Source organism: Ranitomeya variabilis, chromosome 2 (genome assembly GCF_051348905.1).
Source record: "Ranitomeya variabilis isolate aRanVar5 chromosome 2, aRanVar5.hap1, whole genome shotgun sequence".
In the NCBI taxonomy this organism is placed as follows: Eukaryota; Metazoa; Chordata; class Amphibia; order Anura; family Dendrobatidae; genus Ranitomeya; species Ranitomeya variabilis.
Window position 1 is genome coordinate 54,625,296 of NC_135233.1, and position 17,643 is coordinate 54,642,938.

Consider the following 17,643-nt stretch of genomic DNA (forward strand, 5'->3'; position numbering starts at 1 on the left):
GTGACCAGTAAGTATGGCCAACGCTCCACTCCAAAGGGCATTTCAGAGCCCCGATCTCCAGATCAGGGTGATCCCAGTGATGAGATTTTATTGTCAGACAGTTCAACCTCTATGTTCTGACATATGAAAAAAATGTAGAAATGAATATCAGAATGGGATATTAATATCTTGCTGCTTTCTGTATGCAGCAGAAGTCTATGATCAATTCAGAGTGATGGAATTATGACATTTTTCACATTTTTTATAGCTTCTCTACATTAACTTCTTTACATTTCAATCAGCACCTTCCTTTCTCCTTATAGACAGCGCTCGGTATATCGACGACTTACTTAGTGTAATGAAGGCTCCTGCTGGAATCGGCTTCACAAGGGAAAAAGAAATGGTGTCATTATTCGGATCAGTTGCCTCAAATGTAGCCTTGAAGGTTGTGTTTACTTTCAGTTGTAGAACCACCGGTCCCAGCAATCGTGGGGCGCCATTTCCTGCATGAAAAAAAAAAAAGAAAAACAAATATCTAAAGAGATTGTTCTGTTCAAGAGAAAAATATTGGAGTTGGGGAGTGATTTATCACGAAGGGAATTTTTTTAACTATCGCTAAGTGAAAAATGGTATGTTTTTAATCTTATTTCATTCCCTCTGCTTCCCTGACCATGCTGTTTTTCTTTTTTTTTTTAAATCCGCCATACAATTTCAGAGATATGGGTGTTTTTATTTGTTAGTATTAAATGTTATAGTCTTTATCAAGGAGGTGTGGCTCAAAGGATTCCTTGGGGGCGTGTCTTTAGGCTGCTCTGCATAATTACCTTGTGAGCCACGCCCCCATTGGTAAAGACCATGGAAATTAGAACTAAATAAAAAGGTCCATATATCTGGAACTATATGGTGGATTTAAAAAAAAAAAAAAAAACCTGGAGCACTCGGAGGAGCAGAGGGAATAAAATGAGAGCAAAACTGGCAACTTTTTATTTGGTAAGAGATCTTCTTCAGTTTTTCTTGAGGCTGTTATGATTATATTTGCCCCGAATTTATCAAAGTATTGCACAATGTTTGATAAATTTGGTGTAACTTTAAACATGTTATTTTAGAGCTCCTCCATTGGAGAGAGAATTGCACCTTTTTTTTCCAACTTTTTAAAAGTTCACAATTCATGCATCTTGCTTAGACCTATTTGCAAAGTTGACCATGATCACTTTTCCACTCACATTTGGAAAGCTGTGAGAGCAAAAAAGCACGGATTTTTAGGCAAAAGTAGGATTAGGGACTTCATCATCCTCTGTCTTCCTGTTGATATTCTATATGTTTGAAGGCACGGACAGTGATGCCAGAGCTGATTGGGAGCCTTAGTGAACAACCCCTTCAATGCCAAATAAAAAAATTGAAATCTTGCAATTTTCTCACTGACCACTAGTCTTATTCCTTCTAATACACTCAAATGTCCTGTTCTTGTGAGCAGCCACATGGACATAAGCAGTAATAGTCTGTCTCTGACCCTATTGACTCGTATAGAAGGATTTTCTGAGCATGCTCTGATCCGAGCAAATGTCATTGTGAAGAAAAGGGGAAGAGGAGGTGAGCTGTGACATTGCCTATTGTGAATGGTGGAGCCTGTGTTCTCTACTGTATATAGATATGTTATAAGTCATTGTACAGGAAGAGGAGGCGAGCCATAGTGTGACATCACCTATGACGTACCCTGTGTTATCTACTGTATATAGATGTTGCATCAGTCATTTTACAGAAGGAAGAGGAGGTGAGCTGTGAAATTGTTCATTGTGAAAGGTGGATCCAGTGTTATCTAATTTATAAAGATGTTTTATCAGTCATCGGGTGATCTGTGACATTACCTATTTTATCATTTGGATCTGGTGTTATCTACTGTATATAGCAGTGTCATTGAACAGGAGGGGGAAGGAGGTGAGCTGTGACATCAACTATTGTGAATCCTGTATCCTGTGTTATCTCTGTATATAGAAGTGTTAACCGGTTATTGTACAGGAGGGGGAGGAGGTGAACTGTGACATGTCTTACCATACAGGGTGACTAACTGTTTAAAGTCATTATAGTCTTTTCTGGTCTGGCGTCCCACAGCGCTGCTATTGGACAGGAGGTAGTCGTGCACACACTGCAGTAACCCCGCACAGGTCTCGTTCGCTGCAAGTAGAATTGTTTGTGACACCGAGGTCATTAAGGCTGAAGTGAAGGTCGGTATAAATGCCTTCCAAGTATCCACACTTTGTCTGGATCCAAAAAGACTTTCTGGAGACGGTACAATCCCTGCAAATAGAGCGAGAAAAATGCAAATATTTTACAACTTTCAGACTGCAGACAAAATAAACTGACAATGATACAGCCATGGGATCATCATGTGGTTTTACTGAAAATTAACATGGTTTTCAAATTGTTTAAGGGAATCTATCACTAGGTTTGTGCCACCTAATCTGAGAGCAGCAAAATGTAGAGACAGAGACCCTGATTTCAGCGATGTGTCACTTACTGGGCTGTTTGCTATAATCTTATCAGCAGGAGATTATCACTAGTGGACTAGTAAAGTTGCTGCTAGGTAGTCCAACCACACCCTCACCACTGGTTGGCTGCTTTCTGCCAGTGAATAGCATTTACAGAAAGCAGCCAATCGGGGTTGTGGGCGGGGTGATACTGAGCTCTACATTCAGAGAACTGACAGATCTGCAGCAGATAAAACTGAGATTTTATTAAATCATGGAGCCCAGTAAGTGGCACATTGCTGAAAACACAGTATCTACCTTACATCAAGTTTCTTTCAGATGGGGTAGTAAAAATCTGGGAGTGGCGTGACTAAGTGTCTACCGCGTCTTCGCAAGTGCCTCTGATGGTAAGGATGGCCTGGGCTGCCGGAGACACCAGGTACCACTCCAGGGCAGTCCCTGGGACTATAGCAGCTGATTGGAGGGTCAGAAATGTGAGTATGAGGTACAGGAGGGCGAGAATGAAGCGTGGTCAGGCGGTCTGAGGTTGGGACAGGCAGCACGGGTGCACTATACAAAGCCGGAGTCAGGAATGGAAATGTCAAACAAAGCGGGTGAACTGGCCGGGTCGATAACGGAAAACAGAATACAAGGGTACGAATGAACCAGGTATTAGCAGACTAAGCACCAACGTTCAGGCGAGGAATGGGGGCTGGCGTCGCCTGATATATCACCAGCTGGCAGCTGAGAGGCTGGGGAGGCAAATCTCTGCAGGACAGAGAGGATACAATTTCCTGCAGAATTCGGTCGCACCCCCTATGAGTCACAACCAGCACAAGGCAATTAAGACCGATGGTCAGGTACTGGGCCGTCAGCCCTACAGTTTTATTGAACAGATGATCAACATGTGAAATCAAAATATTGTTTAATGGCCGACTCCTGGCCACTGTAATTCTCGCCCACCTTGGGTCCACCATAATCCTTATTCAGGCGGCCATAATGTTGGTGCATTTTATCATCTAAATTCTGGCTGCATATCTTAGCCTGACTTCGAGTCTACCGATCCTAACTAACTGCTTTATAGATCTGTCTCTGCCACTTGGTAAAGGAGCCTCTAAGCCCCGAAACGCGTTGTGTCTGTGGAGATATTAGACTAACACCACATATTCCATCCGTCACTTGCGCCAAGATCTGTCCATAGTTTGCTGAGTCCAGTACCCCAAGAACCTCGAGGCCGAGATTTCACAATGCAGTTTATGTCTGAAAATAGGCTCACCCGTGTAACTTCTGGGTGCGCAATTGTGAAGGAAAATGACGATCTTACCTTTAAAATCGTCTACTGCATTTATTGGCCTCGGAGAGCTGCAGTGTGAGCAGAACGCTTTATGGCATGGCCTCACATAGGTCTATGATGCACCCAAGCATCGCGCCACTACCACGCTGTTTAGCCAGATTTTCACATCAATATGTGACAGCTGCAAATTTTTGCAGGTAAACAGCAGTTTTCCTCCTAAACCCCCTCACTCTTCATCGACAGAAGGATCGTACTCCTAGAATGTGCAGACACATGCCCAATTGATTAAAGGGAGTTATGGTTTGTGCACACACCTTTTTCAGACAGATTCCGCCTGGAACATGCTTGAAAAAGCACAAAAAAAGCCTACCAAAATGAATATACATGTGCACAGCAATGTCAAAAAGGCATTGCTGTGCACATGTTCTGTCTTTTATCGCTGTTTTTTTTCAACTTTTTCAGACTTTGAAAGCCATCAAAAGAATAAAAGAAGTGTCCGGTCCATTCTTCTGGAGTGTTCTGCTTCCAAGCTGCCACGATGTTATATATGGAAAATTTAAAAAAAAACCGCTGGCAGCAAAATCACTGCAAAAGATGTTCAACCAGATGTCAGAAAGGACACTTTAGGCCGGGGTCACACTTGAGAGTGCAATACCTGGCACTGCCGCCGGCACTCGGGGCCGGAGCGTTCAGCTGCATAGAAATACATGCAGGCGGCAGTGTCGGGTATAGAGACTCCTGCGAGTCTCTCGCATTGCACTCGCAAGTATGACCCCAGACTTAAAGAAACACCGCCAGCATTTCCTGATCCGTCTTCTGCTTATAAAACGATGCCGGTACGCCGCTGTCTGTGTGCACATACCCTCACGGCAGAAAATGACTGTTCAAACCTTGCACAAGCACTTCGTGCTGTCTTGTAGTGGCCAAACAATTAGGTGCATCTTCCCACCTATCTACTAATTTTATTTTTACACAATAATTGGCGATGAATTCCACCAGCTGACAGTTACTCTAATGCCCCCCTGCAGCCTGGTTACCCAGAAATCGTTCACAAAAACTTACAAGACAAGCCAAAATTGTACAGGATTTCTTCCGCTGGCTCGCTGCCCTCCTGGTAATACAAGGCATAGCCATTTGATTGTGGAAAGTCATCTGATTTCTTGGTGCTCCATAGTCCCAGAAGGCCCAGAGTCTTGTACAGGAATGTCTGCGGTACATTGACCAGGACTTGTAATATGGCACCTTCACCCAAGGCCACGGACACCTGCAGACCACAGCTGTACACGGCGGAGATCCGCCTGTCTTCCAGCTTCAGTACAGCAAAGTTATTTTGGCTGAAGTACATTATGTCTGCAAAACACGCGAGATATATTATTTACCGCATTGTATCAATATAATACATGGCATATGTGCCAAACAAGATTATATGGGCTGGATTTCTTCCCTCCGTGTGTGCGGACTCACCGGTCTGCTGGTGGATTCACACACATTGCAAAGTGCTTGTAAAAAAACAATCATTTTGTAATTTGCCTCTTATGAAAAATCCTCGGTGTTCTCAATGACACGAGGAGCGCAGCGCTTACAAGTTCTATCCAATAAAGCTTGTAAGCGCTGCTCTAAAGCTGGCCAGATGACGTCATCCTTCAGCTTCTCTGGCCCTGTGCTCATCCAATGCTGCAAGAGAAGCGCTGCCTCTGCTATCATCATGCCGCCAGTCTACACTGTCAATCTTCAGGAGTGTAACCCTCCTGGGAAAACGGCAAGAAAGATGATGCAATCCCTGTTACTGAACATAACCCAAGATAGGTGGCACGAGATGACCAACTTTGAAAAAATAAATATGATTTAGCTATGCGCTGTATGGGCCCATTTCATCTAGACTGGCGTTGATCGTGCCGATCTTGATGAGGGGCGTAATGGAGTTAGACCCTCCAGACTCATGAAGAGGCATATACCTGCGTAAGATTTGGGGATAGCGAATGCTGCCGGGCAAGAATTTGCTGAGCGACAGCCACCGCGCCCCCATCCCACCCCAGCTTCATCCACTTTGTCAGAGCTGGGTGAAAAAGCTGCGATGAGTAAGCCCTGTATATCTATTTGGAGTCATGCAGTGCTTGTGGTGTGAATTGCAGCCTATCGTGAGATTTGCTGGGGTTTTTCTATAATGTGACTATATTTGTACTGTGATAAATTGAAATGCTTAACCAAATTGAAGAAAAGCTAAGGGTGAACACATCCATTGTTCAGATTTCCTGCTCAAGCAGAAGTTGGGTGGCCGCAGTGTGGGAGTCGCAATCTCAGCAATTGACTTCTGATTATAGGTCATAACCTCATGAATATTCTTACTTTTCACAATTCTGTATTTTACCTTTCTGGAATTCAACCAGTTTTTCATCCACAAGGACATTTATATCTTTCCTATTGTCCGATATTGTCCATTGTACCTACAAGGAGATGGAACAGAAGAATTGAAGGGTTATTCTCCCCAAAAAAAAATTATAATTTGCTGATTTCTGGGAGTCTGATGACTGGCATCCCCAATGATCCCAATATTGGGGTTCTGGATTACTGAGAACGAGGCTTTGAAGCCATGAATGGAATGGAGAGGAGTGCTTGGCTTTGCTCCATTCATTGTCAATCGGGCTGAAGATAGCGGTTTATGGTGATTGGCTGTCTTGTAGACAATGAATGGAGGTCAGGCATGCGCAGCTGTGCTCTGCAGGATGGGGCTACAGAACCTCATTCTCGAGGTTCTAGAGCCATGAACTTGGGATCGCTAGGGTTCTTCATTGTCAAACCAGAAATCAGCAAGTTGGTGGGATAAATGTATTCATTTTACCATTTACAAAAAAATAAACAAAGACACTCATCTACAGGATTACTGCCTTTCCTTTATACTGCTGGTAATGTCCTTCACTGATCTTCTGGCTTTCTCTACCAGAGGGAGACAACAGGTGACTTCTAGAGCCCATCAGCGGCCACTGATTGGCTGTGTACGGAAATAGGAGACTTTTGTAACTAAGTGAACCTAAAGTAAAGGAACACAATCATGTAGTGGCCAGAAACTATAAGAAGAGAAATGAAAAGCAAGCAACAGGAACTGGGAAGTGAATATGTGTTGCTGGTAGGACGAAGAAGCAAGGGGGGACAAGGTCATGTAACAAGCTGTGTTGCAGTTAGAAAATATAAAAGTCTCTGAAGCCAGGGCAGAGGAGGGGTCATCGCCTGGACCTGTGTCAGGTCAGACGTGCAGTGATAGCCCGGGTAAAGGCAGAAAGCCTACTTAAAGGAACGGACGATCTTGTGACCGGCAGGAGGTCTTCTTATAGGTACGTCGTGTGAGCGTGAACTTCAGGAAGCCTTCGTAAAAGGATGGTTGTGTTAGTGGGAAGTGCCAGAAGCCTTTTTAAAGGGACGGCTGTGCGAGCACAAAGTGCAGGAAGCCTTCTTAAAGCGATATGGACAATCCAGTGAGCGGTTGAAGAGTCAGGTGACCCGGTGAGCTGAAGCCCGGAGACCCAGGTGACAATACAGAGAGGACCTGGGCTGCACTCTAGGAGAAGGAGGCAGTCGACACGACATGTTGGTGACATCACTCATAAGTACACTATGGCAATAGACTTGTGGCCTAATGGAGAAATGGAGCTGACTCCCGTTGAGGCTTGTTACAGTGACTACCACGACAGACTTAATGTTTAGGTGACGACGGTGATGACTACCACACGGACTTTGACATACCATGGACTAAGGTATTAGTATAAATATCGTTTGCTACATTAGTTAACACAAAACTTTGAGAATTAATTTTCTGTGCTGTTACATCTGCTTACCTGTTGACAGCTGCCGTGGTCACGTTCCGTTTGAGCCAAAAGAAAGAACTTGGAGGCTGTTCTTCCAGCTTAGGCAGAACATGACCATTGCAACTAATCAGCGGCTACTAATTGGCTGCAGTGGTCACCTGAATCCACTGCTGGAAAAGGAATCTTGGAGACTGGCGATGGACGCTGGCAGCAGTAGAGAGGAGCAGTGGCGTCCAGTAAGTTAGTTTGGGTCTATTTCATGTTAGGGCTGTGATAAAGACCGTTGTGTCGAAACGCGTCGCTCGCTTCACATGTGCTTTGGTGTTGCCCAAGAGTCTTTTCCATTTTAATATGTTGGATTAAAGTTTATATTTTATTAAGAAGCTGGAACATTCTACTTTTTTCTTGGATCCCTATCACGCCTCATCAGGACGGAGTTCCGTGCCTCTTTCATTCATCGGTGAGCTGGCTATTTCTGTCTTTTTTTTCTATTTCATGTTAGGACCACCATTCATTTTTAAATGAATAAACGGTAGTGGACCCCCCTTTACTGGCACGAGTAACTTTATGCAATCTTTTCTGTCTGCTGTATACCTTTAAGGTGCCCTGGTGGAATGCCGCAACTCGGACAAGGGCAGTGCCATTAGCAGCTCCATTTTCTGTTTGCAGTCTCTCAGTCTGACCCTGAAGAGTGAAAACATTGGCTCCCATGATTGATGACAGCCTGACGATGACGAACTCTCCCAGACCTTTAAATGTATATTCTTGTCCATCAAACATGGAGAAATGTAATGTTCCATACACCAGGCCTGTTGTGGGATGAAGAACATTAAACACGTGACAAATGGAAAATTAAGTGATCCAGAAAGTAGAACAAAGAGCCATTTTATGGCCAAATGCAGAGCCAAGAAAGTTGTAGACGGACAATTGTCCCCATACCAGATTCATGCTGAAGTAATTGTCTCCCTTCTGTATACTAAAAACAAGTGCCTGCACCGTCTCCGCTGCACTGGCCGCTACGATTACTGGCGAAGCTTTTGGACACTCAAAATTGGATCTGGGCCCAAATGTCAGAATTCAAACTGTGTACATTATTAACCTATGGACCTGTTGAAGCTGGTGTACATCCTTTGAAAACCCATGTCAGAATTGTGTGTGTAAATCAAGACAAGATGAATCCTCATTATAACCTGCCCTTCATTCTTTCCAAGAGATGAGGATCATGACCAGGAGACTACAATCTAATACCCCAGAATTCTGGTTTGGTGCCACCAAAAGCTCTCATGTTAATCTGATGATTATCTTTCATGTCAGAGGAGGAATGCCTCACCCAGTCCTGGAGAAGAATACCCGGCGCAGGTATCCAGAGGCCGTCTCTTATAATACAGATGGCACAGAGGAGATTTACTGCAACACCACAAGAAAGGCCGCAGATCTCTATCTGTAATGACAGGAAGACATTTATCAGACACCAAAGATGCACAAAATACAGAAACACATGGGGCAATATCTGTCTAGCTATCCACTATACTCAGGAATCTATCTATCTACTGTATCTACTCTGTCTACAGTATTATCTATCTATCTATCTGTCTACCTACCTATCTACCTATCTATTGTAGAGATTCAGAGATTCACGCTCTTTGGCAGCCGGTAGTGTACACACAGGGATCCAGTTCTTGTGTCCAAAGAGTGAGCGGTTTATTAAAAGTCCATAAACGATCACAGCTTACAAATTAAAAAAGCCTTTTCTCTGTAGAAAGGTGTGACAAAATAAACAAAACAGTTCACATATAGATACGGGCTCATCCGTTAAGAATAAAGTCCACTCTCTCCCCCATTGGTAGAAACTGACTAACACAACAAGGTCCTTTTCTCCTCCCACACACAAACAGCTGAGTCTGCTCAGCTGCCTTATAAAGCACCTGTAAAGCCAGGACTGGAGATATGGGAGCGACCATTCCCACCCAGGCTCTTCTGGTCATTCCTGAAACCCGGACCCAAAATCCAGTCCAATTAAAAACTTCTAAGCAACCTACTGTTGCTGGAACCTCATCTTCAGGACTTACATGACCAAGTCTAGTCATCTCAGGGACACGTACCTCCCATCAGGGCCGGACTGGCCATCTGGCAACTCTGGCAAATGCCAGAAGGGCCTGTCTGGTAATGGGCTGCCTTGTCTATTACGTTGATAACAGAATCAGCGTTCTCAAGACACCCATACTGTTAAGAGTTGTGATGGAGCACAAAGTTGATGACTCCATCACTTACCCCAGTAGCCCACGGGTATCATTAGAAATATTGGTCTTGTAGAAAATCTTACTTTCCTCCATCCAGCGTAATATTAGTAATATATCCCATCTGATTCAAGGGGATGGGGATAACATGGGCCTGTGTGATTTCACATGCCAGGGCTGAATTTCAGCCCCAGTCCGTACCTGCCTCCCATCCAATACTTATCACCTGCTTTTTTACTCTATCTATCTATCTATCTATCTATCTATCTATCTATCTATCTATCTATCTATCTATCTATCTATCTATCTATCTAACATACTATAACATCAATTGAAGAGCTCATATACCACAAACTTACTTATGTGTTCTTGGATGCCATTAGCATAGGAGTTATGTATGAAGTAACGATCCGTGAAGCCCCTTATCAGGTAGCCATCTGCATTGTACACGCACCTCCGGCCAGCGGCGTACTGATTGGGTAGGGTAGATTGAAATCCTGTACCATTACTCTGCAATCTCCGTAATGTGACGACTAGGTCACTGCTGCTGGATGGAAGGACCTCAGGAATAAATGTGCAATCTTTAGCAGCTTGGGATTTAAGGCACGGACACGATGGTATCCCAGCATCCCAGGAAGAACTGTCCGCTTCTGAATAATACCAACTCCAGCACTTGCTGTGGTAGTTGGTTGTGCTGACATTGGCCGGGGTATCCAACCAATAAGCCCAAACACCAGTTTTATTTGTGTTTCCTAGAACGTTGTGAGGACGATATATCCCTCCTGACTTGTAAGTATTGTTCTTCAGTGCCTGGGGATCATTGAAGTAGATGCCTTCTCCATTGGTGTATCCGATCAATGCCCTGTGATACACTCTTTGTGCCGGACCCCAGGACATGTTGTAATATTTTATCAATGCGAAAGACAATGTCCCATCAGTGGTCAGCACGCACTGGAACGTATTAGTCTACAAGGACAATATGTTTAAGAAAAGACACAAATTAGCAATATTAGCAAGAATACAGTAGAAATATGGATATACTTGCAACACTATTTTTTTTAAATTGCAAATTTATCAGTAACATGAAAATCTCAGAGATATGGACAACCCCTTTTGTAAATTAGGACCCACTGTCGGTCAGCTAATTGCTGTCAGACAGGCAGCTGAAAACCTTGGTGATTGAGCATATGGACAGGGCTTACCTTAATGGAAAACTTTTTTAAAGGGTTGTTCCTCCAAAAATGCAGAGGGAATGAATTGCAGATTGTTGGAGTTCTGACCACTGGCACTCTCAGCAAGCCAAATATGAGGTTATGGAATGGATAGGCGCATGATCAAACTGTGCTCGAATCATTGTCTATGGGACTGTACCAGGATTTCTCCAACAGTCCCATAGACAATGAATGAAGTAGAGGCTGCTCACACCTTTGCACAACATTTTTTTTTTGCTGTTCATTTGCCTTTTAAAAATGTTGATGTAGCAGAGTGTCTGTAAAGGATAGATATCATACAGATATTGTTCTCTTACGAGAAAAACTGACCAATTATTTTTATCAGACTTTGATCAGAGTATGGTCCAAGTGTCATCAGTTTTACTCGTAAATTGAGAAAAAAAAAAGTTTCTCTACCATCTCCTCTCTATAAAATCGGACAGCAGTCAGATGTCATCCGAGTGCGGATTGATTTTTTTCACGGACCTAGAGACTTGTATTGCCGATTTTGGTACAAACTCGCATCAAAATCGGCATGTCTCCGCAATTTTCCACAGACTGCTCGGTCCACGGAAAATCACGGACATGTCAATGGCTTAATAAATTAACACAGGCACAAGTGCTATCGGCGAAAACAACGGATAGTACTCGTACGAGAACATCGGACGTCTGATCCGAATGAGTTCTGCGTCCTTTATCTAGATGAGTGATTTGCAAAAATGTTACAAATCCGTCAGCAGCGAGAGTGCCTGGGTATTTGCAGATTGTAGCCATGATACATAGGTCTGCACAGGAGCTGCATACACAGAATTCTACAACTATTTTTAATCACGGCTATTTGCAGAGTTGCTACATTTGTATTATTTTAGGTGCATCGAACTAATTATAAACCGTTACCTCGTTAAAGTTGATGTTTTGGAACGACACTGGCAACACTTGATCCCACGTTATCTTCAGGATCCATTTTGATGTAAAGTTGGCAGTAAGATTTTTCCTGTAATAATTGTTCACTTCATCGTTGGTTCGGTTAAATACGATTTGTGAGTAGAAATCTTTCTGATTATCCTCAGAATTAACCTTTATATAAAAGAAATTAAATGTGATATAATGGGCTGTTGATGGCATAATTTAAGCACTCTCCTATCCAAATAACAACATGTAGATATGAGCATCTTCTCTTTTTTCTTCACACTGATGGATGGGACATTTAAGATGTTAAGGTGAACTGCAGTGGCATAACTGAAGAATGATAAGCCCTGGAGCAAACCTGCAAGCTGGTCAGATGTATAGGTACTCATAAAGTTCTAAATCCTATAAAGACATACATGCCCCCCCCAGACAACCAGGCCTACTTGGGGAGACATTCAAGACAGCGTCGTCTCTTCAAGTATCTTGTATATGATGACTAACATTCCAACAAGTTAATTCTGCAAGTAGATGTTGACCAATAAGAAATGGATGAGTATATCTGAGTGACTCGATTGTATTCTAAGAATATAAAAGGTCTGACGATGTATGAAAGGTCAGACAACGCTTATGACCAATGCCTTGTCCACTTGCTGCAAGATAAGAATAAAGAACTGCCTTGATTGAGACAGGGCTGTGGAGTCGGAGTCATAGAGTCAGAGATGGTGTCCATTTTTGGTGGCGTCGGAGTTGGAGTCGGTATAAAATGAACCGACTCCGACTCCTAAAATATATGATACATTGGGTATAGTAGTACAATGCAGGATGTGCTGTAAATGTTTTCATAAGTTTCATAATAATTTGGGAAAGGTATGAAATATCCTATAAATGTCTGTTCTGTTCCTCATCTAAGGATCTGGGCTTTTAGTTGAGATTAATCTGTGCTGCACTTTATGTACATGCTCAGTAGTGACCAGTGCTATGGAGTAGGAGATGAGATGAATCTGTGCTTCACTTTATGTACATGCTCAGTAGTGACCAGTGCTATGGAGTAGGAGATGAGATGAATCTGTGCTTCACTTTATGTACATGCTCAGTAGTGACCAGTGCTATGGGGTTGTAGATGAGATGAATATGTGCTGCACTTTATGTACATGCTCAGTAGTGACCAGTGCTGTGGGGCTGTAGATGAGATGAATCTGTGCTGCACTTTATGTACACGCTAAGTAGTGACCAGTGCTGTGGGGTTATAGATGAGATGAATTACAAGCTCAGTAGTGACCAGTGCTGTGGGGTTGTAGATGAGATGAATCTGTGCTGCACTTTATGTACAGGCTCAGTAGTGACCAGTGCTGTGGGGTTGTAGATGAGATGAATCTGTGCTGCACTTTATGCACATGCTCAGTAGTGACCAGTGCTGTGCGGTTGTAGATGAGATTAATCTGTGCTGCACTTTACGTACAGGCTCAGTAGTGACCAGTGCTGTGGGGTTGTAGATGAGATGAATCTGTGCTGCACTTTATGTACAGGCTCAGTAGTGACCAGTGCTGTGGGGTTGTAGATGAGATGAATCTGTGCTGCACTTTATGTACATGCTCAGTAGTGACCAGTGCTGTGGGGCTGTAGATGAGATGAATCTGTGCTGCACTTTATGTACACGCTAAGTAGTGACCAGTGCTGTGGGGTTGTAGATGAGATGAATCTGTGCTGCACTTTATGTACAGGCTCAGTAGTGACCAGTGCTGTGGGGCTGTAGATGAGATGAATCTGTGCTGCACTTTATGTACACGCTAAGTAGTGACCAGTGCTGTGGGGTTGTAGATGAGATGAATTACAAGCTCAGTAGTGACCAGTGCTGTGGGGTTGTAGATGAGATGAATCTGTGCTGCACTTTATGTACAGGCTCAGTAGTGACCAGTGCTGTGGGGTTGTAGATGAGATTAATCTGTGCTGCACTTTATGCACATGCTCAGTAGTGACCAGTGCTGTGCGGTTGTAGATGAGATTAATCTGTGCTGCACTTTACGTACAGGCTCAGTAGTGACCAGTGCTGTGGGGTTGTAGATGAGATGAATCTGTGCTGCACTTTATGTACAGGCTCAGTAGTGACCAGTGCTGTGGGGTTGTAGATGAGATGAATCTGTGCTGCACTTTATGTACATGCTCAGTAGTGACCAGTGCTGTGGGGTTGTAGATGAGATGAGTATGTGCTGCACTTTATGTACATGCTCAGTAGTGACCAGTGCTGTGGGGCTGTAGAAGAGATGAATCTGTGCTGCACTTTATGTACATGCTCAGTAGTGACCAGTGCTGTGGGGTTGTAGATGAGATGAATTACAGGCTCAGTAGTGACCAGTGCTGTGGGGTTGTAGATTAGATGAATCTGTGCTGCACTTTATGTACAGGCTCAGTAGTGACCAGTGCTGTGGGGTTGTAGATGAGATAAATCTGTGCTGTACTTTATGCACATGCTCAGTAGTGACCAGTGCTGTGCGGTTGTAGATGAGATTAATCTGTGCTGCACTTTACGTACAGGCTCAGTAGTGACCAGTGCTGTGGGGTTGTAGATGAGATGAATCTGTGCTGCACTTTATGTACATGCTCAGTAGTGACCAGTGCTGTGGGGTTGTAGATGAGATGAATATGTGCTGCACTTTATGTACATGCTCAGTAGTGACCAGTGCTGTGGGGCTGTAGATGAGATGAATCTGTGCTGCACTTTATGTACACGCTCAGTAGTGACCAGTGCTGTGGGGTTGTAGATGAGATGAATTACAGGCTCAGTAGTGACCAGTGCTGTGGGGTTGTAGATGAGATGAATCTGTGCTTCACTTTATGTACATGCTCAGTAGTGACCAGTGCTGTGGGGTTGTAGATGAGATGAATCTGTGCTGCACTTTATGTACATGCTCAGTAGTGACCAGTGCTGTGGGCCTGTAGATGAGATGAATCTGTGCTGCACTTTATGTACATGCTCAGTAGTGACCAGTGCTGTGGGGTTGTAGATGAGATGAATATGTGCTGCACTTTATGTACATGCTCAGTAGTGACCAGTGCTGTGGGGCTGTAGATGAGATGAATCTGTGCTGCACTTTATGTACACGCTCAGTAGTGACCAGTGCTGTGGGATTGTAGATGAGATGAATTACAGGCTCAGTAGTGACCAGTGCTGTGGGGTTGTAGATGAGATGAATCTGTGCTGCACTTTATGTACAGGCTCAGTAGTGACCAGTGCTGTGGGGTTGTAGATGAGATGAATCTGTGCTGCACTTTATGCACATGCTCAGTAGTGACCAGTGCTGTGCAGTGTAGATGAGATGAATCTGTGCTGCACTTTACGTACAGGCTCAGTAGTGACCAGTGCTGTGGGGTTGTAGATGAGATGAATCTGTGCTGCACTTTATGTATAGGCTCAGTAGTGACCAGTGCTGTGGGGTTGTAGATGAGATGAATCTGTGCTGCACTTTATGTACATGCTCAGTAGTGACCAGTGCTGTGGGGTTGTAGATGAGATGAATCTGTGCTGCACTTTATGTACATGCTCAGTAGTGACCAGTGCTGTGGGGCTGTAGATGAGATGAATCTGTGCTGCACTTTATGTACACGCTCAGTAGTGACCAGTGCTGTGGGGTTGTAGATGAGATGAATTACAGGCTCAGTAGTGACCAGTGCTGTGGGGTTGTAGATGAGATGAATCTGTGCTGCACTTTATGTACATGCTCAGTAGTGACCAGTGCTGTGGGGTTGTAGATGAGATGAATCTGTGCTGCACTTTATGTACATGCTCAGTAGTGACCAGTGCTGTGGGGCTGTAGATGAGATGAATCTGTGCTGCACTTTATGTACATGCTCAGTAGTGACCAGTGCTGTGGGGTGGTAGATGAGATTAATCTGTGCTGCACTTTATGTACATGATCAGGAGTGACCAGTGCTGTGGGGTCGAAGTTGTGGAGACGGAGACAATGAGAAGTCAGAGTCGGAGTCATTGGTTTGTCATACCGACTCCACAGCCCTGGATTTGGATAGCACTGTGCCTGTGTGAATACATTTTTCTATGAGAAAATTGTCGCAGTACCTTGTGGGTCGCATTGCTGCCCTGTTCTTTTGCAGTATGCTGTGATGTCTCAGCAGCAGCCTCTGGTGATATTTGGTTGAGCCGAAAGTTGCCATGTAGCCACAGTTTAACAGGGTAAGCTAAGCTTAAAGACAAAAGTTGTAGCAAACCTGGTACCACAGGGCCCCGTTTCCCAGTGTGAGGTCAGCATCATCCCAAAAGATAGCGAGCATGGCCACCTTCTCATCTCCTCGAAATCTCTTTTCAAAGGGATTGGGGAACAAATATTTCTCATTGATGTTCCCAGGCTGAAACTGGACCCATCCATTGTCTGAAAACTGGAGAAAAACAGGTTCACAATTATTTAGTAGTTTCTTTTCTCTGACTTTATTGATTTATATGAAAATAATTATTGATGATAGTTTTTTTCTTCTACCACTCTACTAAATAACAGAATGATAGCAATGGAATTTTTAAGGGTTAATTTACCCAAAAGTGCCAGTGACCCAAAAACTTCATTCACAGAATACATGCTGCTGTAAGCCGAGTATATAGCCTACTAATGTCCTTCAGGGTAAGGAAAGGGAACTTTAAGGGCTTGTTCACACCATCCTTTTTTTTCTGCGGATTTTTCTGGTCCTGATTTGGAAATCCCGCAGTGCTAAACCGCGGTGGATTTCCCTGCGGTTTTTTGTGCGGTTTCTCCTGCAGATTCCACTGCGGTTTTCCAACTGCACTTTCCTATTGGTGCAGGTGGAAAACAGTTGCGGAATCCGCAGAAAGAAGTGACATGCTACTTCTTTTTTTCCGCAGAAAATCAGCGCGGATTTTCCAGCGGAAAAAAGGAACGTGGGAACAGCGGATTTGGTTTTCCATAGGGTAACATTGTACTGTACCCTGCATGGAAAACGTCTGCGGATCCACAGCTGCAAATCCGCTGCGGATCCGCAGCAAAAACCACAGCGTGTGAACATAGCCTAAGGATAGACGTGGTATTTTGGCAGCATTTTTGGTGTATATTTTCATAGCGAATTTGGGGCATAAAACATGCAGCATTTTACAGCACTAGCACAATCAATTAGATTTCTGAATTCTCATGCACGCTCTGCATTTTTTTCCAGGTGTATTATGAACCCTACTGCATTTTTACCAAGATGCAATTTTTCAGCCCTTTTCAAATGAATACACAAGTAAAACGCTGCAAAAACGCACATGAGAATGCAAATAAAACGTAATAAAAATGCCCATATTATATGCAGTGTTTTTCCTTCTGCCACTCTAATTTTTGGCTAAATAGGAAAGGGTTCTTTACAGTAAGAGCAGTCAGACTGTGGAATGCCCGACCACAAGAAGTGATAATGGCAGACACTATAACGGCTTTTAAAAAAAGAGCTGGATGCTTTTCTCACAACAAATGGCATTGTGCGCTATAATCTATCAATAGAGAATGTATAATTGGTGGTGAAAAGTTGAACTTGATGGACCTGTGTATTTTTTCAACCTATGTAACAGTGTTTATCTTTTCTCACATAATGTCCAAATGCTCAGCGTAAAAGCATCAACATCGACAAAACCAAGGAAAGACAAAACACGTATGGGAGACGGGATACTATGGTTTTGATCTCCTTAAAGAGTTTTCCCCACAAAGAAAGTACATTTTAATTAACAGATTTTGCAATAATAGTAAGTTCCACAAT

At 43.6% G+C, this 17,643-nt stretch overlaps 1 protein-coding gene across 2 annotated transcripts in view; it reads right to left on the reverse strand.

Moving 5' to 3' along the window:
- The window catches only part of LOC143804386 (mucin-like protein), a 96,557-nt gene that overhangs the window by 34,403 nt on the left and 44,511 nt on the right, over positions 1-17,643 (reverse strand). For both annotated transcript variants that reach the window (XM_077282431.1, XM_077282433.1), the window contains 9 exons: positions 16,117-16,284; positions 11,884-12,063; positions 10,135-10,741; positions 8,869-8,979; positions 8,133-8,347; positions 6,107-6,182; positions 4,801-5,088; positions 2,029-2,274; positions 330-482 (listed from right to left, as the gene is read on the reverse strand). In XM_077282431.1, coding sequence (XP_077138546.1) covers positions 330-482; positions 2,029-2,274; positions 4,801-5,088; positions 6,107-6,182; positions 8,133-8,347; positions 8,869-8,979; positions 10,135-10,741; positions 11,884-12,063; positions 16,117-16,284 — 2,044 coding nt within the window. The remainder of the gene's footprint in view (positions 1-329; positions 483-2,028; positions 2,275-4,800; positions 5,089-6,106; positions 6,183-8,132; positions 8,348-8,868; positions 8,980-10,134; positions 10,742-11,883; positions 12,064-16,116; positions 16,285-17,643) is intronic.